This window comes from Nilaparvata lugens, chromosome X (genome assembly GCF_014356525.2).
Source record: "Nilaparvata lugens isolate BPH chromosome X, ASM1435652v1, whole genome shotgun sequence".
In the NCBI taxonomy this organism is placed as follows: domain Eukaryota; kingdom Metazoa; phylum Arthropoda; class Insecta; order Hemiptera; family Delphacidae; genus Nilaparvata; species Nilaparvata lugens.
Window position 1 is genome coordinate 93,650,335 of NC_052518.1, and position 22,625 is coordinate 93,672,959.

The following is a 22,625-nucleotide window of genomic DNA, read 5'->3' on the forward strand; positions in this document are numbered from 1 at the left end:
TGGGGGCATTAAGAGATCTATTGTTCAATATTGATTGAGCATTGGCATGGGTTGACAGTTATTGTTTTCCATTCCACTGGCGTTGAAGAGTGGGTATTGTTCTCTCTCGATCGTTCCATGCCCCCATCCAGATAGGTTTTACCCCTTATTATATCCTATAAATATTCAAAAAAACATGTTTTTTTATTTTAAAACAGCATGAATTTTTAAATTTCTTTATTAATATAGAACTATCCTACATATATTCGCGATGATGTTTTATGTAGCATATTCATTCATTTACCGCCGTGATATGATATTATAAGATCCATAAGATCGGTTACGTCCGATGAGCGACTTTGGGGGTTGGCAGTCCGTTGAGCGATCCATTTTTTCAGAATAACAATAAGGATAGGCTAAGAATGGGAGGACTTGGGTGTCATTAATCATCAGGGACAGTGACAGAGGCAGGCCACAAGCGTATGTGTATAGGTACTTGCAATACGATATTATATTGATGATGATTGAATCAGTACCTACCCATTTTTGAAACAAATCATTTAGGAACAAAAAACAATATAAACTAAAAACTTGCAATTCCTATAATTTTGAATCATCATAATAATAATAATATGATATAAATACAAGAAAATAGGATCAAATAGGGTAAGATTGGTATGATGACAATGCTCCAACTATTAATTAATGTATGCCAATCATGTAATAGGTGAAACCAAATTCATTATTTCAATGCATTGCATATAACTACAAATAACGCAGATCAGCATTAAATATGAATCATGTTGCATGGAAAATATTCAAAGAAGTGAGGGAATGAGAATGAGAGGAATAAATTGCAACTTGAAATGAAACAATGATTTACATTTTTCGACACTGCAAATTCTTTAAACTTTCTTGAAGACAACGCAAAATACTACGAAGCATCCTGAAGACAGAAAATATTATAGTATTTTTCATTGTCCTACTTAGCATTTAGCAATCTCAATTGAATTCCTATGTATCGAATATAGATTTATTCTTCAAAGATTATCATAATAAGAGTACGGATTCAAATTCTTCCTTTCCCAGAGTTTTAGAGTGAAGAAGAGTTTTTACAAGAATAGCGATCGATAGTACCTATTTCAGTTGATATGAGTTTCTATTCTATTGTTGAAAAAATATCAAACTTAATGAATCAATTTTTTATTGGCTTTTAACTTCAAGCTAACCTTTTCAATCGATGGGTACATCGAATCATGATGGTGGACTCAATGGGTGGTTCAAATTACGTTTTTCTCATACTCTGTAGATAGCTGACGTTTTTCTCTAAAAACTCTAAGAAGTGCTGACTAGCTATTGAAACGTATTCACCCCTAGATCAACCAGCCAATGGAGGTAGCTGTGACTGAAAGGTTTTTTACATTAGAATTCATCTTTCGATGACGTTTTTGTGAGAGAATACACTTTCAAGTTTTGATGAGAGATAATAAGAAAGAATTGTCTATTACCAAAATGTCTTATTGGATATACTCCCTATTAATTTAATATCCTTTAAATCGTCTTTTAAAGGATACAATAGAAAAACACTTTACTTGTAGATTGACGCGCAATTCAAAAAGGATCCTTCCTAGTATTCCTTCCAAATTCCATTGACAATTCATTGGAAAAATCCAAAAAATTGTGTTCAATTTCTGACCTATTATCAAGTATTTGTCGCTTTCACTTTTTCTGAGCACTTATGACTTGATCAACAATGATTTAACAATAGTGCAACTCATATAAAATGTTAATGCTTACAACAAGCACATATAACTTCTCTCACCAAAACCACCTGAGACGGAGTTAAGAATTAGATAGAGTTTGTTTAGGTATAACAATTTACTACTGTTGTATGTTAATCATGCATGCATGTGTTGAGGCGATAATGCATGGGCTGCCTCGTCTCTTGCGGTATTGATACAAAAGATTTCTCGGGCAGCCCTCAGAATGGGACAGGAGGTTCAGCAGAAGTCATCATAGAAGTCAAATGCTATTGTAGTATAGACAATACATTATACGGACAATAGATTATACTATGACCGTCGTCGGTTTCAGTCGGAGAGAACAGCCTTTGAAGCAGGTATCATGAAGGAAGTTCATAATGAAATTAATGATTTTTTCTCTTGGAATTGTATTGCCGAGCTTTATTACATGCTGCAGCAATATGAGTTAACATACTACACAGATACACGCTCAGCCTTCAGAATGGATTGGGATTTTCAATGCTGATGAATAAAACTATGATTTATAAACAATCTTTTATTACACAGAATAATAATAATAATAATAATAATCTCTTATATTACAAAGAAACACCAAGAAAATAACTTAATAAATAACTAACTACCTACATAACTACTCTAATAATTTGGCCTATTATCGCCCTACAAACTGGACATGTTAATGGTAACTGGATATCGGTCACCTCCACGCTTCCGTCAGAGTTTGTAACTGAATAGTGGTATTCTTGTGCAATAAATGAATTGCAGCATGCCGTGCACACTGCACATATTAGCATGGCCGCATGGACTGCACAGCCTAGTAACCTTGTACTCTAAGCACAAGACGCAGGCTGTGCATAATTCGCCTACTGTTATCTGAATCTTAGTTGTGTAATTTTAATCACACATATTGTAATTCATAGTAAATATAATACCATATAACTTGAATAATACTGCTCGCAGGAACTGTCCCCCAATCTCAGACGCATAGTCTTACTGGGGGAATTCCACTCAATCAATATGTTCTTTGTACTGTTTTTGTAAAAATGTGATTCTTATTTTGTTGAATTTCAAATATAAATATGCACATGTATGCCAAGTGGAAATAAAGGAATTGAATTTCTCGGTTTTAAAAAGAATTAATAGACAGAAAATGTTCAAATTTGGTAAACAGGTGCGTACAGATTCATGCTCCGTGAGCACGACCAATTCACTTTCCATCAGCTGATTATATCTGTATTCGTAAAGAAACGGACATAAAAAACAGATATAAAAAGCTTGAAATCAGCTGTTAAAAAATGAATTGCACGTGCTTGCGGCGCGTAAATCTGTACGCACCTCAAGGTCCATGTTATACGAGCGCTGATAAATTGACTTAGCAATGTTACTTTTATAGTGCGCGCTAACAACGCTGTGTATAACTTGGTTCAGCGCTGCCAGCGCCGCGTTAAAGCCGCGGCATTAGCGCTCGTATAACATGGGCTTTAGGCAATACCTACTATTACTATTACTAAAGTAATAGTAGGTATTGCTTTAGGTGTACAAAATGTTCTATTGGAAGAGCTGTGGTATAACGTCAAACACAAGCCCAAAATAAGTGTTTTTCTTCTTTTTCTCAGTTTTTTCGAGAACAAAAAACGTTTAAATTAGGTACAAATGTTCAGCTAGGGTCTAAAAATATTATGTTGAGAGGTGCCCAATAGTTCACCGAAGATACGCTCAAAGCTGGCGTTTTCCAACATTTTTCTATATTTTTCGGTTTTTGCGTTTTTCAGTACTTTATGGACAGAAATTGTTTAAATCTGTTCCACAGGTCCGTGTAATATTTTTTCAAGTTCAGAGTAAGTTGTTTTCTCAGGAACAACTGAATTTGAAAGTGTAAACTTGAGGTTGTGCCGCGCACTATTTTTAATTCAGGCCTTTTCCCAAGTTATAATGGTAAATTTAATACGCAATATACTAGAGCCATTATTGTGAGTTAGCGAAATAAATTATTTTCTCTCTCTCTATTATGAACGGCCATGACTTCGAGTTTCCCATGATAGATATTTAAAAATTGTGGCTCCGAGTCGTCGAGGAATGTAGATTATGGAATTCTCTCTAAAACTTAGCCTTCCTGTCGCGACATAAAGTGCGATAAGTTGGAAAACAGCAAGCATTGAAATTATAACAAACTACCGATTTTGCAGTTACTATTTGGTCCAAAGGCTCTAGAAGCCACGCGACGATTGGTCAAATTGATTCCCTTCGCCCAATAGGAGACCTGTTTCTAAATACAGTAGTGGGGATTCCCCAGTCGAGATACCAGATTACGTTTCGGAGGACACTTTGCTAGGAGCACTACGAGAGTAAAGATGTAGTCATTATGTTTCGCCCTTTTTGGGCAAGTTTATAAGTTTATATAATTAGTTAATGTAGGAGCTAGTTTTATTTTTATTAAAGTTTAAATTTTCTAGTAGTGCCATGTCCTGAAAGGTTTAATTGTGTTTCTTCTTCATGTACGAATAACCGCTTCAAATATTTCTTCAATTATTTCTTCAAATAACCGCTAAGGTACGTAAAATAAGGTTAAAATATAATTTAGGGAGTTTAATTAATTGAGACTTCAATCAAAGAGTATTTTATCAACAAAGCCTGTTATTTTTCAAGTTAATAATATTGATTGAGAATAATCCTTTTGATTTTATTAGTGATGGAAGATACTTATAAATTTTTTCTAAAGAAGTATAGAAAGTTTTCAGTTACGTTACATTTGAGTTATTGTTTCTGGAGATATATTACCGTAGAGTATTGCTGAAAGTCAGGAAGATAGCCTTTAAATTGGAATGAAATTTTTAAGATTATGTTCATATTGAGTTTAAGACTCAATTTTATATTTTTCTGACTGTGTTTTCTCATGGCGTTAAGGCTTTTAACTGAACGCTAATTTATTAAATTATAACAGAACTTTTGAATTATTTGTGAAGAAAGATCCATTAATTCCGATACAAAGAATCAGTAGTTTAAAGATAAAAATCTATATAAAATGAGGATTCAAATAGAATGAGAGAAGTTAATTAATTGTAATCAATAGATAACTCCTGTTTTAGCTTTTGATGAATTGTAGGAAGAGTTAGAAATTAATGCTGTAATACATTTATTTACAGCGGTTCATGTGTGTCCCCAAACCAACTTCTTGTACTACCACCCCTTTGGTTCCGCAACTTTATGTAACACCGCTTCAAGACACCCGTTCAGACGACAGGTCTAGGGACGTAAGAGGACGTCGCCGTCAAGCCAAATTCAACCGGTAAAAGTTCACCGCCAAAAACAAGGTACTGTAACCCCGACGATAAAGCAACGTACAGACCAACGAAAGTGCAGTGTAGTGAAACAAAGGTTCATTCGAGAATGTCAATCAAAAGTGGGGATTCAAAATTATTATGAAATGGGTTATATGGGTTACTATCGACGAAACTTGGGTTCAACGGGCTTTTCTTTCTTGAGTAATTCCATGTTGAAATTGACTTGTTATTTGATGACTGATATTGTTTGGTTTTGTGACGTATTGCTATCTAATCGGGGATAGTAATGCGCCCCCGAATCAGATGAAGAATGTCACCAAAATAACATGAAATTGTTGTTTCTGTTGTTCGATTTTAGTTGCCAATGTTTATTGAAGCTGTTTGTATTTTTCAATTATTTCAAATTGTAGTGTTATTCTATAGTATAAACCTATTAAATCAGGCATGGCAAGATTAATTGAAGTTTTCTTGACTCTAGCCCGTTCACCTGCATGAATTAGGTATAGACTCAGGTATTTTCTAGATGTGTCGGCCTATTTCTAAATTCTAAATTTTATTCAAAATTGTCTTCTTTATCATCTTTTAAAAGTTCAGGCACAAGGTAATGGCGGTGATAAATCAGAGGGATTCTTTTCTCCAGTTTTTCATTTAGTTTTCTATGCATATTTCTCCATTTATCGGAAAATTCATACTTGAGAGAGTTTGATTAGAATGTTTTGTAAGTTAACCACGTCATTCCTATAATCACGTATAAGCCTGTGGTATTTTTCTGTAAGTTGTGTAATTCTCATTGATTAAATAAATAAATTCCTATCTCAAATTTTAAAGGCCTGATCTGAATACAATAATTTTCATAATATCTCAACAAAGTCTCTACAGAGAAATATTTATTCATACCAATAGAAACACGATTTTTTCCATCCTGCACTATGAAAAATGCAGACCAGCGAAGCGAGTCTGCCGACTAGTCTCAAATAGTTCCATCGGAAAAATTTATAATATTGTACTTTGAAATTTTTCAATTCACTCAAGTTTTTTATATTATTGCTGCTGGATCCTCCTTGATCTATCCGCCACTGCCTGTAATTCCATGACCCCTGGACCCCGGCAGTGTAAATGGGACTCACTTCGCTCGCCTGCAAATCCCATTGAAACGGATCTCTCTTGTACATCATATCAGTCAAAAGGGTATTTTGAACTTACTTCACTCGCTTGTTGTTTTGAATCTTGGATAAGAACATAAAAATATGAACCAATACCTAAGCTGAACCTCATTATGAAGTTTGAACTATTGGTTCTTGAAAAATGTGATATAAATCTTCAAAAAGCTATGAATGACTGGGAAAACCAGGCGTGATTTGAGGAAATCCATAGAGTAAGTGCATGAAATATATAAATGTCAGTTTACTCGCGAAAACTCCGGCACTCAGAGCTCAGAGCGAGCGAGGAGCTTGGTTGTCGGGTTCGGTGACAACAACCAAGCTCCTTGCACGCTAGCGTCAACTAGTCTCCCCGTCAACTAGTCTCCCCGACAGTAAATACCCTACTGGTTCAGAGGAGACTAGTTGTCGGGACCGTAAACGACAACTAGTCTCCTCGGTCGCTGACGACAACTAGTCTTCCCGTCAGTAAATCTCCTCTTTCAGGAGCTTAGTTGACGCCGTCAGTAAATCCCCTCGAATGTGGTTTCAAGAGGAGCTTTACTGTCGGGGAGACTAGTTGTCGGGGAGACTAGTTGGCGCGTTCCCGAATTCATAGAATGTGTGAAACAGTATATGTGATTGTACTACTTCCCCGCCCGCTTCAAGCTGGTTTCAATGTTCAATAGGTGAGCTGTCGGGGAGCTTAGTTATTGTCGAGTATGATCACGACAACCAGACCCCACATAGGGCAATCGAGAAGGGGATTTACTATCGGAAAGACTAGTTGTGAGCGTGCGAGGAGCTTAGTTGTCGCCGACAGCTAGGCTCCTTCGTTCTAGTAGGGGATTTACTGTCGGGGAGACTAGTAGACGGCAATGGTATATTTTGCCAGGGGATTTACTGACGCCTGTGATCAAAATTGCGAGGAGACTAGTTGTCGGGGAGATAGGTGGCGACCCTCCTTCATACTATCGTAAGGGAAGGACCAAGCCACATTAATCGTTTTTGCACTGGTGGCGGACGAGTCGGCAGGGCAAGAAGCTCTCCGATTGGCTAATTATCAGCTGATTGGGTTGGCGTTCGGGAATCAGCTGATAATCAGCAAATCGTAGAGCTTCCTATCCTGCTGACAGCCTCCTGTGGGTTGGGGGTGCTTTGAGTTGAACATTGTACTCAAAAATGTATTGAAAACCATAATTCACCCAAAGTATCCCTGCTTGTCATAGAAGGCAACTAAAAGGGTATCCAAGGCAACTCCAGAAGTTGCCTTACCTTCAAACCCATGGGATATCTGCCCCCTTTCAGGGCAGTTTCGGAGGGGAGAAAAGAAAACCCCAAGAGACCAGAGATGGGTGAAACTCCAGGCACAAATTTGGGTCAAGAGGCTGAGTCGAGGGAGACTAGGTGCCCTAGAGGCAATTTGGCGACCCCTCCTTCAGCAGAAGGAGCTACAAAAAAGGTTCCACTCCAGGACACGAGAATTGGGTGGAGAGGCCAAAACTCACCACTGCTCAAAGACCATTCAGGTAAAACTTCTTGGGAGAGGTGAGGCTTGTGACCCTTTGAAGTTTCAGAGGGGCAAAAAGGAAAAACCCAAGAGACCAGAGATGGGTGAAACTCCAGGCACAAATGTGGGTCAAGAAGCTGAGTCAAGGATGGCCAGGCGTCCTAGAGGCAATTTGGCTGCCCCTTCCTCAGCAGAAGGACCTTGAAAGAAGGCCAGGAGTGGAACTCACATAGGGCACGGAAGTAAAAACAGCACTAGCTGATAACACTTCCTTAGCCCCACCCCAACGACGCTCACTACTTCCCACTGAAATCCAAGTGGCTATTAGTGAGTGTCGCAGCACTCACAAACGTTGGCAGATAACACGAGCTCCTGCTGACAAATATGCATTTAATAGAGCATCAAACAAATGCTGTCAACTACTAAAACTACATTGCCTCCAATCCTGGGAAGAATATCTCACCTCTTTGCCACCCAACTCAGCCTGGCAAGCTACCCAAAAACTTCTCAGGAAACAAGCCCCAAACTCTCCACTTGAGGGCCCAAACGGACTAATCTTCTCAGACCAAGAGAAAGTGAATGAGTTTGCCCCCCACCTAAAACTTCACTTCTCAAATCCACCTATCCCTCATAGTCAAGAGCTCAACTCCCACTTTAGTAAAATAGTTGACAGTGTTTTAGTCACAGTGCAAGACCCCACCCCAAATAATCTCTCACCTTTAACAATGGGAGATATAACAAATGCACTTAAACATACCAATCCAAAAAAAGGCCCCAGGTCTTGATGGTATTTCTGGGAAGGCCATCTTAAATGCGCCTCCAGAGCTAGCCCAACACCTGCTTGTAATTTACAATTCCATTCTGAACACTCAACACTTCCCCTCAGAATGGAAAAAGAGCAAATCATTCCTGCTCCTAAAGCCAGGAAAACGCTCCACTCCTACCATCCAGCTACAGGCCAATCTCCATACCCTGCTTTTTCTCAAAGCACTTTGAGAAAATGTTTCTGGAGAAACATATAAGAAATACACTAGATAGTGTGATAAGGCCAGAGCAGTTTGGATTTCGTGCAGGTTGTTTCACAACACTGCAACTGATGAAATTCTGCTCTCAGTTATCAGACTCTTTCAACAAGAAAGAGCACGTGGCTGCAGTCTTTATAGACTTCAGGGCAGCCTTCGACACTGTGTGGCTGGATGGACTACTCTATAAGCTTTCATCTGTCTTTCCACCTCCAACAATAAGACTGTTTAGGCCATACCTTACTAACAGGTAATTTGATGTTCCCACCCCAGCAACAGTAGGTGTCCCCCAAGGATCTGTGCTTGGACCAATCCTCTACTCCTTCTCCATCAACGACATGCCATCTCTACCTTCAGTCCAAACAAGTCTATTTGCTGATGACACCAAATTCCACTCGAGCAGCATGAATCTGAATAGGGCAGGAATATTCAAGAGCAGTTAAACCTGCTTACACCCTGGTGCTCATCCTGGAAGGTGGAGATTAATCCAACTAAATGTGTGGCTGTCGCCTTTTCCGGAAAACTTAAACTTCCTCCCACACTCAACATCCATGGTCACACCCTGCCATGGTCCCATAATGTCAAGTATCTAGGTGTAACTCTGGACAAAACACTCACTCACTTTCAGACAACACATCAACGTGAAAATACAACACTGTTTGTACAACTATTCCCCCTTCTTGTCACCCCTTCTTGTCACCCCTTCTCTCCCCCTGAAATTTCGGCTACTCATATTCACAGCCATCATCAGGGCATACCTAACCTATGCCGCCCAGTCTGGTTCCCATATCTATCGAAGACCAATAGAAAACGTCTATTTGGCCTTCAAAACAGACTCATCAGAACCATCTGCAACTTCCACTACACTGTGAATAGCAGGTTACTCTATGAATATGCCAGTACCCCTCAATTACTCAACTTCATTCAGCTCACATCTCGAAAGCTTCATGATACAGCTTCTATCTCATGGCGTACATCAATAAGGCAGATGTACGAAATACCACGACCAGCTCAGACCCAAAAGCCACTCCCATTTCAACAATGGTGGCCTGATTGACAGTTAGCAGTTGGGCCGTGATGGTCCAACATCTGATTGTCAGTCAGCCACTGTTCACAGTACTAAATTCCCTAGGAGAGAACCCTTCTCCATTTCCACTTCTCCCAAAAATGTAGACTTGGAAAAAAAACACTTTTAAAAATATATTTTGAAAATGAAGTTAAAATTAGAATATCAGAAATTATTGAATTAGAAAATGAAAAATCAGAATTACATTGAAATGAAAAATTATAATATTTCAATTATGGACAAAAAAAAAAAATTGCCAAGTTCTACTCAAGGTCTTATATCAGGAACCCCCAACTTCAGCACTGTTATTACGTTGAGCAGTCATAGAGCTACATAGCTCAAGACACTGTCGAATTGGGGTGCAATGACTCACCCAAAAATGTTTCACTAGTAGCGTAGGTCATGAGGACTTATCAGTCTGAAGAGACTGCCAAGCATATCACACTGGATTGCGACAAGCAACCATATGATGAATGGGATGTTAGCATAGGGAAAAACTCCTGGTTCTTGTAAAGGACACAGGTATTTGTTTGCCTAACTAAAATACTACTGGGGAACACAATAAGCTTCGGTTGAACCTTTGGATCCTTGAATCTGTCCCTTCAAAAATAATAATAAAAATAAAAATTCTGCCGACTCGTCCGCCGCCAGTGCAAAAACGCCTGGAGAAACTCTTCATATAGCTTGGCCCTAAAAATAAACTAAAGTAACCTAAAATAAACTGAATAAGAGTATATTCAATTTTTGAGTTTTTGTATTGTTTTGTATAATTATTTATGTTCTATTTCTGACTTGTATTAATTTGAAATCTAGGTTATATGTTTCTCTTATTATACTTAAATGTCTATATTGATTTGTCCAAGAAGCAAATAAATTGATTTTATCCCACTTATCTTGTTTTGTGCAGTACATGTAAAGTTTTATTCAGACAAGGTTCAGGTTTCAAATTGGTGTATTTCAATTACAGATATGGAAAATTCTATCGAAAATGTACCACAAGCACAGGAGGAAAACCTGCAGGAAGGAGATGGCATCAATAACATTCCTGTAGCACAGGAGGGAAATCAGCAGGAAGGAGATGGCATCAATAACATTCCTGTAGCACAGGATGGAAATCAGCAGGAAGGAGATGGCATCAATAACATTCCTTTAGCACAGGAGGGGAATCAGCAGGAAGGAGATGGCATCAATAACATTCCTGTAGCACAGGAGGGAAATCAGCAGGAAGGAGATGGCATCAATAACATTCCTATAGCACAGGAGGGAAATCTGCCAGAACCAGAAGGTGCAGCTGCTAACATAGGTCAAGGGTGAGTTTTTAATTTACACCATCATTTTTAAAAATATTAAAACATGGTTATTGAAGAGATGAATTCAAGTCTTTTCAGTAGATGGTCATTTCAGAAATCAAAATAAGTAATATATACTATGGAAGGTTGAGGAAAAAGAAAATTGGCAAGCTTGACATCCTATCATTTCTACTGAGTTTGTTACTGTTTGCTAGGGCGTCCATATTCTTCATTTAGTTGCAACAGTACAGTACTAGTTTTAACTCTTCAAAAGCCATTTTCAAGTGTATATGAAAGTTTTAAAAGGTTTTATTTACACTTGAAAATGGTTCTTGAAGAGTTGAAACTAGTAGTTTTGCAATAAAGCTGAGGGTAGGTACTTGATTATTTTCATTGCATTTTAATAATCAGCAGTCCTAACATGAAGAGTGAATGATAAAATTAATTCTTTCTTTATTGATTCATACAATAAGTACATCATCAAGATGATAGGGAGAGAAAAAAAGGTAACCTTGTGCTATTCCTCTCCCAAATTTAGTTAGGTAAGGTTACACATAGTCCGAAATAGGTTAATTCTTGTAGTTGTTCACTTCACAAAATTTTTAGTTCTTAATTATTTTCACAAAGTTGATTTTCAAATTTAGCCGCTTTAGAACCAAACATAGAAGAAATTATTATGTGGCATGGTTTTATCATTTTCCTTGTTATGCTTTAATACTAGTTTGCACAAATTAAATCAATTGAATAAAATAGTATGGTGTTGTATTGTGAATTTCAGGGTCGTGTGGGTCGGCTCAAACGTGGTGGACCCGTTTGTGCCGCCCATGGAGGGTGAGTTCAACCCGCCTGTTGACCATGAAGCCCAACTTCTTGAACAATTGGAGTATGAAGCAGCGGTGCAGTTCTCCTCTAACCCGCACGGTGACGAACCAAACTGATCATGGTGACCCTGATCAATCAGAATCCGAAGATGTAGCTATTTTCAATAATTTATTGTTCTCATTTCAATTGTAAAGTGCTCTTAGCGAATAAAATATGATTGATTATTTCAAACAAGTGTGAACAGTTAATATTACATCAGATACACCGAAAGTGGAGAATCGGAAAAACGCTGTTCTCCTACCTTTTTCCACTGCCATATTATAACGTGGACCTCGTTATAGTCAGATGCTAATTCTGTGATAATAAGATATGCTACAGTTTTAATGTAAAAACTGTTACGTTTACTTTCAACTTGGTCTGATAATGTTCCAACACCAAGTCACACAATATTATGAGTAATTTTCCTCATAATTGTTTTTTCTAATAACAGTAACTTATGAATGCAAATTTCATACTTCCTATACGAGGGGGTCAGAATACAAGGGGTCCAAGTAACATTTTTAATTTTTTTGAGTTAGCTACATTAATTGGAAGTGGTAAAAATGTATAGTATACAAGAGGTATAAATGTAAATCTAATCAGTGCTGACATCTGGTGTAAAAATGTTTAACTACATTTTCAAACAGCTGTTTATTTGATTAAACAAGGGATCCAAGTGACTTGGATCCCTTGTTTACTGAACAACGGTTGCTCGTATCCATCAAATTAAATTAATACTTGATTAAGCCATGTCCCCAAGCAAAGATACCAAAAGTAACCAATTAGCGAATCGGATAATATTGCAATGAGGTCATTAATCATTGTTCAATTGCTAGTAAATTTGATAGATTTATGTGTAGCTAGACAAAAGAGTTTTGTTTGGTAAACAAGGGGTACAAGTGATAGTTCTTATCACGACTTAGCTGATAATTGAGAAAGGAGAGCAATTTGAGACATGAAACTGTACGGTACGGTACGTTTGATCTGGTAAAGGTATAGGCCTACTGAATAGGTGAATATCATGTCTATACTCATTTCATGAATGGAGAATTATTAGTAAGGTAAGTAAACTTTAGACTCAATTTTCTTGAAACTAACAATTTGTCAATTGGACCCCTTGCATCCTAACCCCTTTTAAAAAGCGTATTTAAATTTTTATTTCTATTATTATTATAAATTATGTTAATGTGCTGAAACATGTGTTTTTACACAATGATACATTGTTGATACAATGTATCTTCATGTCACTAATGTTCCTCGTATATTTTCCTGTATTTTTATTAAAGCCTATGTTTTTTCAAAAACTCATGTTTAAGTACATTAACATAATTTATAATAATAGAAATAAAAAATAAAATCTATATACCGTTCAATAAAATTGTTTACTTACAATTAACAAAAAACAAATTGTAAGTAAACAATTTAAAAGAAGGGTACTTGGATTTTTATTTTTTATTTCTATTCAAGAGTAGTCCTAACGAAAATAGACAATTTGATAATGAATCAACCTAATATAATTTATAATAATAGTTATGAGGTAAAATGGAAGAGCTGCATACCTCTCACGCTCCTATATAGTCAACCGCACGAAAATAGTCCGATAAAATTTGAGATAAGAGTTGATCAACGTTGTTCACAGCTCGTTATAAATGGAAAATTGTATTTTTATAATACACCTGACGAATTGGCAACGTCTGTGGGTGCGTGGGGGGGGGTGAGGATGCACTCAGTCGTTCCAATTTCCATCGAACTAATTTCGTGCGGTTGACTATAATTACAACGTCCTCCAGGTTGCCATTATTCCAGTAGTCAAAATTACAAAACAATTCGGGGTCCACAAACCTTCAGGGGACGCTCGTGGGTATGCTGAGATTGCTACAAATTCAAATATCTTAACTTATGATCTCAGTTTGTTTATTTGGTATGTGGTTGGTTTCATATTAAACCATGACAGTATATAGCTCATTATTCTCAGCTCGTTAAAGAAGCTCAAAATATTGCTATCGATGAAAATTACTGAGATATTGCAATTATTCAAATGCTAATGAATTAATCATTATTATTAAACGAAAATCCAAATTAAATGCTGTAATTCACCCCGAATCAATGCTACTGCTACTGCAAATATTGACAACAGGGTTTAAATTGGATTTAATTTGGATTTTCCTTTTAATAATAATTTTCAAAATATTGCATTATCAGTGAAATAAGTAAACTCTTCATTTGTAGAGCTTTAATCAAATAAAATTGAACATGACTTTCTACTAGTAACGGATCAACAACATTTGATATTTATGAATGAATCATTTGACAACGAAAACATATGGTTTATCATATCATTCTACCCGGCTAGATTTTCGTGTTATCTTAGGGGCAAGATGACGGAGCGACACAGTGGACTCTTGTCCATCAGGGCGACGAATGTGAGCATACTCTGGGTTTGCCTCAATCAATTCAACTTCTTCTACTGATGAATCTTGCTTTGAATTTCGGTTCATTTTCTTCAGCCAAACTGGTCCTGGGCTCATTAGCCAAGATAGTAGTGACTGTCCATTTGTTGAGGATCTCATGTGTAGGAACATTCGTTCATGAGGGGTGCAATTTGTTGTAGTACACAAAAGAGATCGAATAGAGTGAAGTGCATCAGGCAACACTTCCTCCCATCGATTTGAATCAAGTCCTCGTGATCTTAGAGCTAGTGTTATTGCTTTCCATATAATTCCATTATATCGCTCTACTTGACCATTCCCTCTCGGATTGTAAGGCGTTGATCTACTAGTTGCTATCCCTTTTGAGCCAAGAAAGCTCTTCAACTCAGTTGACATGAAGGATGTTCCTCTGTCTGTGTGAATATAGCTTGGAAGGCCAAACATTGATATTAATGAGAGAATGAGACCAGGCAATTTATGACTGTTCTCGCAGTCATGTCTGGACAAGGAAATACAAAAGGGAATCTTGAGTACTCATCAACCATCACCAGTAGGTATTTATTTCTTGTTTTTGATTGTACGGGTCCTTTGAAGTCCATATTAATTCGTTCAAAAGGTTTTGTTGCCTTTATGAGATTTCCTTTTGTCTTCATATACTGTGGTTTTATTTCAGAGCAAATTGCACAATTGGAGCAAATTTTCCTTACATCATCTACAGTATAGGGGAGATTTTTCATTCTGAGCCAGTGGTAGAAACGAGTTACACCAGGGTGACAAAGTTCATCATGGTATTTTGCCAAAGCTGAGTTCAATGTTGAACAACCAGCTGTAATACATATACGAGAGAGTGCATCAGCTGGTGCATTTTCTTTTCCAGGTCTGTAGACTATGTTGAATTTGTATTCAGATAATTCTAGGCGCCACCTTTGTATCTTTTCATTTAGTATTTTTCTATTGTGTTGAGTGCCAAACATGAATGTGACTGATTTTTGGTCAGTGATCAAAGTGAATTGTTTTCGTAGTAAATAGTGTCTCCATTTTCTTATAGACTCCACAATGGCATAGGCTTCTTTCTCAACAGCTGAATGCCTGGTTTCACTTTGGGACAAAGTTCGTGAGAAAAAGGCTACTGGTCGAGAATTTTGTGTTAATGTTGCACCAATTGCAAAATCTGATGCATCTGTCTCAATTATGAATGGTACATTTTCATCAACAAAGAGCAGTACCGCGGAAGCAATTTCATTTTTCAACAATTCCAAAGTTTCCATCTGATCTTGAGATAGAGGGAATTTCTGCATGTGGACAAGGGGGTGAATCTTTTGAGAAAAGTTTTTAATCCATCGGGAGTAATGAGCCAGTAATCCCATGAGTCGTTTCATTTCTTTAGCATTTCTTGGGGGTGGAAAGTTCATGAGTGGTGCAAGGCGTTCTGGGTCAGGTTTAATTTCTCCATGTTTTATCTCATACCCAAGGAACTTCAATGATTTTTTTGAAAATTTACATTTTTCTTCATTTATAGTCAAGCCATACAATTCAATTACTTGTTGAAATTTCTTAAGATTTCTGTCATGTTCTTCTTGATCTGAACCGCAAATGACAACATCATCCAAATAGGCAAAGCAGTCGTTCAAATTCTCTCTTTCTATAAGTCCGTTTATTGTACGTTGGAAGGCAGCTACTCCATTGGTTACTCCGAATGGTATTCGTTTGAACTGATAAAGTTTTCGGCCTACTTCAAAGGCAGTGTAATGTCGTTCATTCTCAAGAATCGGTATTTGATGGTAAGCTGACTTGAAATCTACAGTACTAAAAAAGTTGTACTTGGCAATTGTGTTTACAAGATCTTCGATCAATGGGAGAGGGTATGCGTCTAAATTTGTGAATTTATTAATAGTCTGTGAATAGTCTATGACCATTCGTTTCTTCTGTCCATTGGTTACAATGAAAGGCTGGGCACGCCAACTGGACTGGCTTTCCTCAATTATTCCTTCTGTAAGGAGGCGATTGACCTCATTCTTCATGAATTCATAGTCATCTTGTGAGTGTCTTCTGGATCGGGTAGTTATTGGGTGGCAATCGGGAGTCAAGTCATTGAAAAGGGAACATGGTTTTATCATGGCCTCCACCAAGAGGCAATCTTTCAAGGGTGGTGTGGTTGTAGAATTATTATCTATTACAAGAGGCTGTTTATTACCATTGAATGCTAAACTTATTGTAGAGTGATTCATCAAAAAATCGTGACCAAGTATCACATTGCAACAGCATTCTTTTAATACCAAGAGTTTAATATTGTTGTATTCATTTCCTTTGTACACAATATTGCTATAAACACATGCTTTTGTAGCGGTGTTATGTTGAACAGATGCAAATCTTATAAAACAAGAATCTGATGCAGTTTTAAATTTATTTGTTTTTGCAAATTTTTCATCAATAAAACTGGCAACACTTCCGGTATCAATAAGAGCTGGTGTATTTATTCCATTCACCGAAACAATAATTGTAGCTTTAGAAAGATTACTGGCTATACCAGCTGCAGTAATAGTTGACGTAGTTAGTTTTTCTTTGAGCGTTTTACTTTTACACACATGGGAAAAGTGTCCAATTCGGGAACATTTATGACAAGTCTTTCCTATTGCAGGACATTCTTGAGAATTTGAGTGTTTTTTATATCCGCAACGTTGGCATTGAACGGATTTCTCTACAATTGCCTGTCGATTTTGGGTTACAGCATTAACATCTGAGAAAGATTCACTCAAGCTTATGTTTTTATTTTCTTCAACAGAGTTTGTATAACAAGTACTTTTAAAGGAGTCGGCATATGTTTTTGCGGATTCAAGAACACGTGCTTGGGAAACGGTTTCTTGTAGACTCAAATCTCCTTGATGAAAAAGTTTCTCTTTAATTTCAATAGAACATAACCCTGAAACAAGAGCATCTCTAATATGCTCGTTTTTGTTTTCTTCGGCTGACACTCTAGTGAAGTTACATGATAAGCTTAATCTTTTTAGTTCAGAATAGTAGTGATCAATGAACTCACCTATTTGTTGTTTTGCATTAGCAAGGCAGTATCGTGCATAAATTTCGTTCTTCGGTTTAACGAACATATCTTCCAACATGGATATAGTTTCTTCATATGAAGTATAGCTTTCCACAATTTCGTATAAAGCAGGTGATAAGAAGTTTACCAATATTTTCATTTTGTCTTTGGTTGTCGTTCCTTCTAAGAAATTTTCGAACGTCTTTTTCCAATGTTTCCACTCTCTCTCTGCCGTAGGCGAATCTGGGTCGATAGATAATTCCTTTGGCTTGAGAAACTTGTCAATATGTGATTCCATCTTATCTTCTTCGTAGTTACGGTTTTCAATCGTTTTTGTCTTTTTCTTTGTCGGCATTTTTATTTGATTAAATTGAAATAAGTAAACTCTTCATTTGTAGACTCTTCATTTTATTTAATCAAATAAAATTGAACATGACTTTCTCCTAGTAACGGATCAACAACATTTGATATTTATGAATGAATCAATGACAACGAAAACATATGGTTTATCATATCAATCAGCCTAATTTATGTATCAGATTGTGAAGGAAAAAATATCCACGGATAGGGATTTTAAATGAATGATGCATTCAATTTACAAAAATAGTTCAACTGTTTGTAAAAATATGCATCAACTTTGTCAAATTCCATTTCTCTAAAGATTTTGAAGTAGGTTTTTTTCATTCTTTCAATAGATTGTAAATTAGAAGTTGGGAGTAGAAATGATCTATTTTGGATCAATTTATTATTTTTCACATGATTTGTTTTCATAATTCAATACAGTACCTACTATTAATAATCCAGTCAGATGACCACCTGTTAAAAATGTCGTCTTGCTCCAGAATGCAAAAGACATGATCTTCTTATCTTTAATGACAAAGCTATTAAGCAGCACCTGACTCACACAAAAGAACTATTAATAATTAATAAAAGACAAATTATATTGTTTAACATTGCTTTATTAACAACATTATTTTGCTCTGAAATTATGGTAATTCACAAATCTACACGTTCAAAATAGATTGCTTTGGGTATTAGAGATTTACACATCATATTTATTCATGTATTCCTATACATAGGTAAATAAGCTCAGCATTCTTCCCCATCTTACTTTGCATAGTCAATTACAAAAGAGTGGTTAATCATTTTAATTGACACGGAATTATTAAAAAAATCCGATTTTGAATTGCCAATTACGTTTCTATGGTACCGTGATAATATTAGTTTCATGTAACTTTTAGTTTGGAATATTCATTGAAAATGGGTTACATTAATGAGCTTTTAATGTGATGAGATGTGCAATGCTCATAACGTTTGATTACAGCATTGATCGTGTCAATGTTTTGTTAGTTTTTAACAGTTGGTCTCAAGATTCTCCTTTCTCCTGCGTCAAAATATTTTCATTTCATTAATATTGTACTATCCTCTTAAAAGGTTGAAATTATAATTTAGCCTATATTTCAAGAGTTGAATGTTGATATTGTATCAAAATGTATTTACAAATTCTTATCATTTTATAATATTCAACATTTTATATTATATTACCAGTTTATTGATTTAACATAAAATTTAATTTGAACAATTTTTATCTCAACATTTCAGTATTTTTATACCCAAATCCAATCAAAATTTATAAAATTCACAGCTCTTAACTATATCATTTCCACTCGTCGTTGAAACTTCTACAATAATGTTCTGTTGAAACATTGGAAAATTCTACAGCTTTACACAGTATAAAACTAACAATTGTTGATCATTTCTCTCTAATCGCTCTCGAAATGAACACATTATAGCTTCGTCAAAGTGCCTTCTCAATTAACATAGAAACATAAACTACAAATTATAAATTTAGCACTAGGAACTGGCTTCTAATGCAATTAACATATTTGTACAGATTGTCTATGTATAAATAATGATAATAATTATAACTTATATAAAAAAACGTATCACAAATCACTTGTTGAATGAACATGGGCTTCGTTTGATTTTTTACAAATGGTGACTTTCGATTGTCCTACTGTTGGCTGGTTGGCTGTTGGTCCTGGAAATGTTTTCCAGCGATGTGAAACCTTCATTGGCCACTCCTTCAACATTGGCTGCATTTTTTGTCTCTTTCTTTGTCTTGCCCATCATCATCATTGTTATGGCGAATAGTACTGAGCCTGCAATTGATAATAATAATCCATTAACAAATTTATAATAACACTTCATTTTTTGTAACAAATCGGCAAAGGTAACTTATTCTAGAAGATGCAACAAGTAGGCTACAAACTATAGTGGACGTTCTCAATCTCCGGTAAAACTCTTTCGTTCAATCACTAAAAGGATGGTTCACAGCTAAAACTCTATTGTTCTATTCTCGAATAATAATAATAATTATTATTATTTATACATTCTGATAGATACAATATAATTCTAAATTATGAATGATTGGGAAAGGAACAACAGGCTTAAAGTCCAGAACTGTTCCTTTCACAAATTTGAATAGAAATTGTCCAAAAATAGGTTATGTTTATTACTTCATAAGTTTGGTAAAATTTTGAGTCCAAAATATTTATTAACGAGGAATTTAGACAAGTTGAAAACCAAATTAAATATATATATATATTCCACTAAACCATCACTGATAACTGGAAAATACTGTATTAATTTATGAAAATTTAAAATCTTGAAAAGAAACTCAGACTTACTGAGAATAATTACGCTTGATTACCCCAAATCACTTCATTTCTTTATCATCCTTACTGTTATTTTCTCATACAATTTTCATCTGAGTCATTTTAATCCAGATTCACTCTTACTCACAGGCAATAGCCTATGAGTAAGCCGTAAGGGTATATCTCTCATTACTAACTATCATATATATTGTACAAAACAACAAATTGTTACTATAGTCTTCATTATGGTATGCTTATATTTTATGTTATACTGTAGTACTACTGTATTTACTGTTATGCTTTACAATATATATCAACTTTGTAAAGTGTTGAAAAAAATAAATTTGATTTGATTTAGTGGTACCATCGATTTCGGATCCCTAATTATTAGAATAAAGATTTGCTACTCGAAAGGGCCACTAATTACATACAAAATATCTGTGAATATTGGAGGTGAATATTTTCTATGGTATGGTACCAGTGGATTGATTAAAAACATTTTTTCTCTTTGTTGGAACATATCTCTGCTCTTCAACTACACGATTTCTCAAGAGTCCAGTTGGAAATATGTATAACTTATAAGGTAGAAAGTATTTCGTATAACCCAGTAGAAATAATTGTTATAGTTCAGATACTGTGTTACTTGTAAATATTTAAAAAAAAAAACACTCACTTTTCTTGGAGTAAGTGTTTTTTTTCAAATATTTACAAGTAACACAGTGTCTGAACTACAACAAAGCTATTATATTGTATTTTGTCATGGAAAGCAACATCAATTCCAATAGAAATAATCTAAACTTATCACTCCTGATGATTGATTTAACACATGAATTTTACGTCACACAAATTAAAAAAACGCCAATTCATCTTCATCAACCACAAAAAAAGATCCAGTATTATCAATGATCAATTTCCACATTTTTCATGATTTTTTAATTCATTGTTAACATCCTTGGGTTAGGAAAACTAGACGCAGCCGTACTACCCATCGTCTGGGTATTGTTCCATAAAGGTTTGAAAAGGACATCCTTCAAATCTCTACAGCTAAAACTCTATTGTTCTATTCTCGAATTATAATAATAATAATTATTATTTATACATTCTGATAGATACAATATAATTCTAAATTATGAATGATTGGGAAAGGAACAACAGGCTTAAAGTCCAGAACTGTTCCTTTCAAAAATTTGAATAGAAATTGTCCAAAAATAGGTTATGTTTATTACTTCATAAGTTACTTAATCAGTAATGTAAGTACTGATTGTAAAATGTTATGGCAAATAAATAAAATTTCAAGTTTGGTAAAATTTTGAGTCCAAAATATTTATAAACAAGGAATTTAGAATTTTGACAAGTTGAAAACCAAATTAAATATAAATATTTCACTAAACCATCACTGATAACTGGAAAATACTGTATTAATTTATGAAAATTTAAAATCTTGAAAAGAAACTCAGACTTACTGAGAATAATTGCGCTTGATTACACTCATTAGCTGACCTCCTTTGCTGGAAGGCCCCAAGTTAGAAAGTAACGAAAGTCATCTTACTTTCCAACATCAGCTACTTATGTTTTTAACTATTTAATCTGAATATGTGATTAAGTACTTGTAATTATGGATACAGTATAGTGCTGCAAAACTTTGGTGTAACTTTCCAATACGTTTTTTTCGGATAACAATGCAGTGGATCAGTATTTATAGAAGGGATTGTGATGTCTTACTTTTCATGTAAGAAGTAGTTTGAAGATAGTTTCAACTTAAGTATTTGTTCCATTACATTCTTCAAATATTAGAATAGAATTACTACTATTTGATGACGTGGCAAAGCTTGAATAGTAATGTCCAATTTAACACTAGACTGTGATACTTTTTATGTTGGTATGAACGATATTCCCCAGTGTTTACTCAATTTTAGTACAGTATATATAATCTAAAATAGTACAGTATCTAATATACAAATATTATAATAGAATAGAATTAATTCTATTTGATGACGTGGCAAAGCTTGTCCAATTTAATACTTGACTGTGATTCTTTTTATGTTGGTATGGACGATATTCCCCAGTGTTTACTTAATTTTAGTACAATTACTTACTTATTAAGTAGGCGCCAGCATAGAAAATAGCTAGAGAGTCTCGGAACGAGGTTGCTTTTCTCACAGGTTCCATGAGAATTGGCAAATTTCCTCCAATATTGTTCATAATGAAAAGGAAAACGCCAACTGTGGTTGATCTCACTGATACTGGAACAATCTCCACCAAGATGGCAAAAAGTATGCCAAACCACATTTCAGCTGGAACAATAAAATTTTCACTAAAAACTTTAAACCGTAAAATCATACTCATATTCACTTTCTTGGTAAGGACTATTCGTCTGCACATAGAAAATAAAAATCGAAGTACCATTTTCTCTAAAAAAAACATAGTTGAAAAAGGAGCACCTTGATTTTTGATTTTTTATTTCACCCATAAAAATGAGTATGATTATATTATATTCATACTATAAAATCACACTAAATTTATGATAAACATATCTCTTCTACTTTGAATGCTTAGACGTATTATATTGTGACGCTATGTTTTGACAATAGT

The 22,625-nt window shown here is 35.4% G+C and overlaps 2 protein-coding genes across 4 annotated transcripts in view; one reads left to right on the forward strand and one right to left on the reverse strand.

Annotated features, from left to right (window-relative positions):
* The window catches only part of LOC120354832, a 42,937-nt gene extending 30,841 nt beyond the window's left edge, over window positions 1–12,096 (forward strand). For both annotated transcript variants that reach the window (XM_039442716.1, XM_039442717.1), the window contains exons 2-3: window positions 10,728–11,070; window positions 11,828–12,096. In XM_039442716.1, the coding sequence (XP_039298650.1) occupies window positions 10,728–11,070; window positions 11,828–11,987 (503 nt within the window). In that variant the 3' untranslated portion in view covers window positions 11,988–12,096. The remainder of the gene's footprint in view (window positions 1–10,727; window positions 11,071–11,827) is intronic.
* A 6,221-nt stretch (window positions 12,097–18,317) lies between these two features.
* The window catches only part of LOC111056305 (protein spinster homolog 1), a 94,681-nt gene continuing 90,373 nt past the window's right edge, over window positions 18,318–22,625 (reverse strand). For both annotated transcript variants that reach the window (XM_039442719.1, XM_039442718.1), the window contains exons 10-11: window positions 22,130–22,327; window positions 18,318–19,538 (exon numbers count right to left, since the gene is read on the reverse strand). In XM_039442719.1, the coding sequence (XP_039298653.1) occupies window positions 19,366–19,538; window positions 22,130–22,327 (371 nt within the window). In that variant the 3' untranslated portion in view covers window positions 18,318–19,365. The remainder of the gene's footprint in view (window positions 19,539–22,129; window positions 22,328–22,625) is intronic.